Genomic DNA, 7,097 nt, shown 5'->3' on the forward strand with positions numbered 1-7,097 from the left:
TGAAGAAGGAAGTGACTCAGGTAAAACATGTCTGAAGAGCACGCAGAACTCTGGAGACTGCTAAGCCCCCTGTGGGCTTATCACGGCCTTTCCTCCTGTTACGGCCTTTCAGGCTCTGTGGGGTGAGCTCATTTTCCAGGCTCAGAGGGGTGCACAGCTCGCTCAGGGTCACAGGCTCGGAGGCGATGAAGCCGGAATTGAGGCTGACCACTCAGCGGCTGGGGGGAAGATGAAGGGTCAGGCAGTGGGTGTGGGTGGAGAGGGACTGAGTGTGGTCCAGACTGATGGAGAGGCTGCTTTGGGTGGGGGGAGTGCAGGGCCCCTGGTTGGGGTCTGCAATCATTGCGGGGGGACGCAAAGGGGCCCAAGAGGCTGGGGTGTAGAGGGTGGAAGGGTGAGCATGGAGCTGGCGCCGCCGAGCATCAGGGGGCCCCGGGGGGAGGCTGGGGTGGTGGCCTGAAAAGGCTGGTCCTCCGCAGATGCTAGAACCGGACGGAGTGAGAAGTGGCTCCACCTCTGCCTCGAGGGCCTCCAGCAGGGTCCCCGGGGAGGTGACGCCCAGCTTGGGTCCCTGTAGGGACGCCGGGGCTCTCTGGGGCCGGGCGGGATGGCGCTGGCATGGGCGCCCGCGAGTCTCGTGGGATGGTCGGGCCGACCTTCCATCCCCGTCGGTTTCTCGGGGCTCAGACCAGCGCGTCGCCCCCCAACCCTTCCAGGCGCAGAGCGATGCTGGGCCCGCCCGTGTCAATCATATCACTTCATTCGGGTCGCTTTGGGCCGTTGCATTTGTCCACCTGCCGGTCTCTCGAAGCGCAGAAGTCCAAGATGGGCAAAGACTGGATGCAACTTAGAGCGCCCCGGGGTCCATCGAGCCGGGCGGACAGGGCGGGACTAAGACCAGGCTGGGCGGGCCGGAGGGGCGGGGCTCCGGCTCCCGACCTGGGCACTGTCCGCGGTGCTGAGCGCCCGCCGGGGCGCGCGGGGCCGTGCGCCATGGGGAACCGCAGCGCCGCGGACGCGGACGGGCTGCTGGCTGGGCGCGGGCCCGGCACGGGCGGCGGCGCGGGGGGCCCCGGGGCGGCGGCGGCGCTGGCGGGGGGCGTGCTGCTCATCGGCGCGGTGCTCGCAGGGAACTCGCTCGTGTGCGTGAGCGTGGCGGCCGAGCGCGCCCTGCAGACGCCCACCAACTACTTCATCTTGAGCCTGGCGGCCGCCGACCTCCTACTCGCCCTGCTCGTGCTGCCTCTCTTCGTCTACTCCGAGGTGAGCCCGCGTCGCGACCGCACGCGCACCCTCACCTGCTCCTTGTTCCCTGTGCCGAGCCACACCGAGGACCCAGCGTGACCCTGCCGCCTGGCCTCTCAGGAGCCTCGAGTTGGGGGCCGCGCCTGGTCCCAGGACGACCGGAGCCTCCAGCACCTCCGAGCCTCACTCCCCTCCCCCATCTCGCTGTCCATCTGCCCGCTTTGCTGTCTGTCCGCCCTCCCTCTTCTGCCCCTCTCTCCTCTTCTCCCTTTCTGTCTTGGTGTCTGTTACCCAAGAGATGCCTCTGTCCTTCAAGCAGAGAACCCAGAAACAGGCGACTTTGGCAGTCCAGCCCCCCACTCAGCCCCCTCAGCCGGGTTCCACTCCCCCAGGGGAGCCAGGTGTAGAGGGTGGAAGGGTGGGCATGGAGCTGGCGCCGCCGATCCTGGACAGACAGGCAGATTCAGGCTTACCCCCATGCCGGCTCCCCCTGGGGCACAGAGACACACACGTCACTGCACGAGGCCACACCACAGCCAGGCAGGACCACAGGCGGGCACACACCAGCACACTTCAGGGCAGGAGACCCTCACTCACGCACCGACTGGGCTCCCAGCAGGAGGGACACTCAGCTGCCAGGAGCTGCAGGGCAGTGAGCACAGCTGGAGCGAGGGGACACCGGGCCTGACAGTGGAACCAAGGGAAGGCGCAGGTGTGGGGTCCGGGGCCCCCGCCAGAACCTGGGCCCAGGAGCCTCCGTCCCCAGAGCAGGTCTGGCCCTTGGGTCGGTCCCCCTTGGTGCCAGCCATGTCCACTGTGCAGTTTGGGCAGAGAGAAGCTGCTGAGGGCTGAGCTGGGGACACAGCGTCCTGGGCGATGGGGGAGGGCAGGCAGTGGACACAGTGAGCCTGGGCAGGGCTGGGGCAGAGGCCAGCAGGACAAGGACAGACGTGACCTGCCGCTCCCCCCCACCCCGAGCTGCAGACAGACGTCACAATGACGGCTCTTAAGCTCCTAATCGCCCCAAATCAGCAGGAGGGGATTTAGAGGGGGGTGGCTGTCTGCTCCTTTGCCCTTGGTGGGACCGCCGGGCACGGCGCCGGGGACTTGACTTTGTAACAATGCTGTGGGTACCATCCTCGCCCTCTCTTGCGGGTGAGGGGACAGGAGTGAAATGACACGTCCAGACGCCCAGAGAGCGAGTTTCCGCAGACACTGACTCTTAGCTGTCTGCAGGGGCTGGGGGGTGGTATAGGGGTGCTGGGCTCACACTCTTGGGCCGCAGGGTCCCCACCTGCGCAGGGAGGGGCCCCACGGTACCCTGAGCCCCACAGCATCAGAGATCCCAGTCCTCAGGTGACTATGCCCCCAGGATCCCCCCCAAGGCCTTTGTCAGTTCTAAGAGAAAGGAAGGGGGTCGTCTCTTGGCGCCCAGCTTGAGGGGCGGGCAGGACTGCCCAGCTGTCTCCGGCTCACTCCCCTCCCCTCCTCTCCCCTCCCCTCTGGTATTCAGCCCCCTCTGCTCCCGGACCATTGGGGGTCAGAAGGACAGCTTGGGCAGGCGGCTGGGGGAGGGTAGCGTCCTGTGTCTGTTGTTGCTACGGGGCCCCTCCCTGCGCCCAGGTCCAGGGCGGCGTGTGGCTGCTGAGCCCTGGCCTCTGCGACGCGCTCATGGCCATGGACGTCATGCTGTGCACGGCCTCCATCTTCAATTTGTGCGCCATCAGCGTGGACAGGTAGGCCGCCCCCACCGCCCCGTCCCCTGTAGGGCCGCCCCGGCCCCGCCGCCCTCACCACGCTCCCCGCAGGTTCGTGGCGGTGGCCGTGCCGCTGCACTACAACCGCCAGAGCCGCGGTGGCCGGCAGCTGCTGCTCATCGGCGCCACGTGGCTGCTGTCGGCAGCGGTGGCGGCACCCGTGTTGTGCGGCCTCAACGACGCGCGCAGCCGCGATCCCTCCGTGTGCCGCCTGGAGGACCGCGACTACGTGGTCTACTCGTCCGTGTGCTCCTTCTTCCTGCCCTGCCCGCTCATGCTGCTGCTCTACTGGGCCACGTTCCGGGGCCTTCGGCGCTGGGAGGCAGCCCGCCGCGCCAAGTTGCACGGCCGTGCGCCCCGCCGCCCCAGCGGCCCCGGCCCGCCGCCCCCCGACGGCATCCCGGCCCCCGATGCCGCCGTGCCCCCGGATGCCATCCCGGCCCCAGACTGCATCCCGCCTCACGACGCCATCCCGGGCCCCGACGCAACCCCGCCCCCCGACGCCATCCCGGGCCCCGACGCCACCCCGCCCCCCGACGCCACCCCAGCCTCGGATGCCGTCTTGCCCTCGGACGCCATGCCAGCCGAACCCCCGCTGCGGGCCCGCAGGAGGAGACGCGCCAAGATCTCGGGCCGGGAGCGCAAAGCTATGAGAGTCCTGCCTGTGGTGGTCGGTGGGTACCGGCCAGGGGACGTGGGCAGAGAGGGGAAGACTGCAGCGCCCGGGGTGTGAGGCGGTGCCCGGGGCGGGGGGCGTGGCAGGGAGCCGCTCACGGCAGCCCCAACCCCGCCCCCAGGGGCCTTTCTGCTGTGCTGGACGCCCTTCTTTGTCGTGCACATCTCCCGGGCGCTGTGTCCCACGTGCGCCGTGCCCCCGCGGCTGGTGAGCGCGGTCACCTGGCTGGGCTACGTCAACAGCGCCCTCAACCCCGTCATCTACACCGTCTTCAACACCGAGTTCCGGACCGTCTTCCGCAAGGCTCTGCGCCTCTGCTACTGAGCAGACCGCTGGCACCGCAGCCCCTCTTCAGCACCCCGCCTCGCCTGGGGGTTTGTAGGAGTTATTCAACAGATCCCCAACACCTGCTGGGAAGGCTCTTGGAGGCGGGGGAGGGGGCAAGGAGGAGGAGCCCAGGCCTCCACTAACCCTCATCCGGCCAGTTAACCCCTTCCTTCCTCCGGAGGAAGCCCAGAGAAGAGACCCCACCAAGCCAGGTCTGCCCCGCCCCGGAAGCCTTGGGAAGAGGGCCAGCCCTTGCCTGGGAAGACTGCCCCGACTCACACCCTCCCCGAACACGTTCCCTCCCCAACACACCCGGCCAGCTGCAACCCACCCCGACCCGACAGCTGTTCCCAGGCCAGCAGCCTCCTCCCCTCGTCCCTGCAAAATGCAGCTGACCTGCCCCGGCCACGGCTCCGGCAGCTGCCTCAAGGTCGGGGCACAGCTCCCTGCCAGCTCCTGGCTTGCCCACAGACGCCCCAACCTGGAGGAGCAGGGGGCCTGGGTGCTGGGTGGGCTCACGGGGCAGCCTCCCTCCAGGGAAGGCCAGCGCAGGCCCACAAGGCACTCAGCCATCCTCTGCCCACTTGGCTGGGAGCAAGTGGGCAGAGCAGGGAGTGGCTGCCCCTCTCCCGCCCACAGCACGGCCCGCCCCTCAACCCGAGGCAGCCCCACTTGGACTTCACCTAGACCCTCCCAGGTCCCCCGCTGTGGGCACCCGCTGTGCCCAGTACTGTGGCTCAGCGCTCCTGTCAGGAACTGTGACCAAGCCGGCCACTGCCGGGTGTCAAGCTCTCCTCTGAACATGAGAAACTATGGGCTGTGAGGGCCCCGGCATCAGGCCCCCCCTCAGCGTGCTGAAGTATTCCGTGGAGAGGGGGCCACCCTGTTCCCCTCTCTGGGTGAGCACCGTTTCCTGCTCAGACTCAGCTGCTGCCTCCCCTGAGAAGCCCCAGCTGACCACCCCCCAGGACCAGCCTGCCCCGATCATCCTGGGAGAGACTGGCCCTCGAGGAACCGAGTATTGATGGACTGGGGGCCAGTATGGGGTGCTGTGTCCCTGCACCACACAGGAACCAACACAAAATGGGAGTGGGGGAGGGGGCCCAGGGCCGGCCCCCAGGTCTGTTGGCTGCTTCAGCTTCCAGCACCTTCTTGCCTGTGAAGCATGAGGATGGCTGCAGCGGATACCCCGGGGCTCCTCCCGGGAGGAGCCCCAGATGGTACAGCCTCACCCGGGCAAGACACTTGCTTCAGAGCTGGGCTGGTGGTCCCTCCTGGGAACCTCAGACTTGAAGGGACCATCAGGCTGACGGCAGGGTCAGGGTCAGGGTCGGAGCAAAGGGCCCCTGACTGCGGCCGCTGGCCCTGCCACCTGGCTCGTCCCTCAGGTCCACACCCCACGCCCGTGCCCTGCCACCCATCTCTGATGTGCCCCGACGTGCGCCTGCTGGGCCTTCTGTGGTCACTCCAGGTGGTCAGAGCTGGTGTCTGCCACCGCCAAGAGGGTCTCAAGCAGCAGCACCCCTGCCCGCCAGCCGTGGGCACCAGCTGCCATGCCCACCAGCCCAGGGATCTGTGTGGAGCAAGGCCACGTCCCCCTCCATGTACCCTTCTCATCTATACTAGGGAGGGGGTGACCACGCCCCCGACAGGCCAGGCCAGTAAGTGCATCTCTTTCGGAGGTGGGGCTGCAGATGGGCTGGGATCTGCTGGTGTCCGGCGCTGTCCCCACTGGCCCTGTGGGCAGACTCCTGTGTCCCCCAAGAGGGGGACAAGGCGGGCACAGGGGGGACAGGTGGACACTAGGGAGTGACAAGGTGGGCACTGGGGGAACAGGTGCAGATATACAGAGCCTGGCTGACCCGGGGGCTCAGCAGGTGCCTCGAGGGTCCCAGGCTCACTGATGCCAAGCGTCACCGCAGCCTCAGCTCGGAGGACCCGCAGCACCCGGACGGCTGCCGCAGCGCACACTGTCAGAAGCCTTGGCCTGGCCCCCGCGGCTGCGTCTGGCAGAGGCCGTCAGAAGTGCTGACACAGAACTGAGGGTGTCAACGCACCCTGGGCGCTTGGATGGCAATTTCCAGAAGGATCCTGATGTCCGGGGTTGCGCAGAGATAGCTTCAAAGGCTTAGAAACGATACACCTTGGAAAACTGCCCCGAACACGTGCGGTCCCCAGGCTTCTACGTTAAGGAGAAGGGGAGGAGAAGCCGCCCCGATCCCAGAAAACCCTCGCCCGGGACGGCTTCCCTGCAGGGCCTGGTCCCAAGGCCTCCGACTCTGCTCACGGGGAGGCCGCCGCCTGGAGCTGGACGCCAGGACGCCAGGGAGGGCCTGGAAGCCTTTCCCTGGGGGCGCTGCCCGCCTACGTCGCCATTTTAGCCTTTTCAGGTTTGGGGGGGGTTCCTTCTGGGGGTGCAGCCCCTTCTGCTGAGGCCGACGTGGCCCCCACCTCCCGTCCTCACTTCCCACCACCTTCATGCTGTGCAAACCCCAGGGGCCGGGCCTGGCCTTCCCCAAGGTGGTGGAGAGGCGGGACGACAAAACAAATAAAACCCAAATAAACCCGCTTAGTCCGCAGAGGCCGATGGAACGGAGGCAGAGGGGCTTCTGGGGGGGCAGGTCCTTCCCCACCTGGAGCCAGGCTGGGCGCGGGAGGACGGGCGTGGGTGCCACCCCCTCGGCTCACCGGGGAGCCCGTGGCCCAAAAGGCAAGTCTCCGTGTGCTATGAAGAACCTTCTGGAAGCAGGAGCCGGGAGGTGCGGGGCCGGAGGAGTGAACGAGATGCAACAGTGAGGCGAGCGTCGGGGTCAAAGTCCATCTCTCAGTGCACAGAAGACGGGGCACTGCAAGCTTTCCTGGAACCCAGGCTTGGGGACAGGCTGGGCAGGGCGCCAGGAAGGGCAGGGACGAGGCCCCAGCCCGTGAGAGTTGGGCGAGGATAGCCGGGCGCAGGCAAGAGCCACACTGGGCGGGTCCCTAGGGGTCCCGGGTGCGCTCTGTGCAAAGGGAAGGTGGCACGTCCAGACGCCGAGCCGTCCCTGAGACTGGACGGCGGCTCGGCCTTCCCGGCTGGCAGCTCTGGAGCCCCA

At 67.7% G+C, this 7,097-nt stretch overlaps 1 protein-coding gene across 1 annotated transcript; it reads left to right on the forward strand.

Annotated features, from left to right (window-relative positions):
* Window positions 1-993: 993 nt before the first annotated feature.
* On the forward strand, window positions 994-4,084 carry DRD4 (dopamine receptor D4). Its single transcript, XM_067747803.1, has 4 exons — window positions 994-1,263; window positions 2,869-2,981; window positions 3,054-3,676; window positions 3,800-4,084. Exons 1-4 carry the CDS (start codon window positions 994-996, stop codon window positions 4,000-4,002), a joined length of 1,209 nt encoding a protein of 402 aa, XP_067603904.1. The 3' UTR covers window positions 4,003-4,084.
* Window positions 4,085-7,097: the final 3,013 nt, after the last annotated feature.

The sequence above is a fragment of the Pseudorca crassidens genome, chromosome 9 (genome assembly GCF_039906515.1).
Source record: "Pseudorca crassidens isolate mPseCra1 chromosome 9, mPseCra1.hap1, whole genome shotgun sequence".
In the NCBI taxonomy this organism is placed as follows: Eukaryota; Metazoa; Chordata; class Mammalia; order Artiodactyla; family Delphinidae; genus Pseudorca; species Pseudorca crassidens.

Bases quoted from the DNA above. Each gene is read 5' to 3' on its own strand.
- DRD4 (XM_067747803.1), top strand. From the start codon at position 994: ATGGGGAACCGCAGCGCCGCGGACGCGGACGGGCTGCTGGCTGGGCGC. The intron at 1,264-2,868 runs GTGAGCCCGCGT...CCCTGCGCCCAG, and splicing joins CTCTCTTCGTCTACTCCGAG to GTCCAGGGCGGCGTGTGGCT. The intron at 3,677-3,799 runs GTGGGTACCGGC...CCCCGCCCCCAG, and splicing joins AGTCCTGCCTGTGGTGGTCG to GGGCCTTTCTGCTGTGCTGG.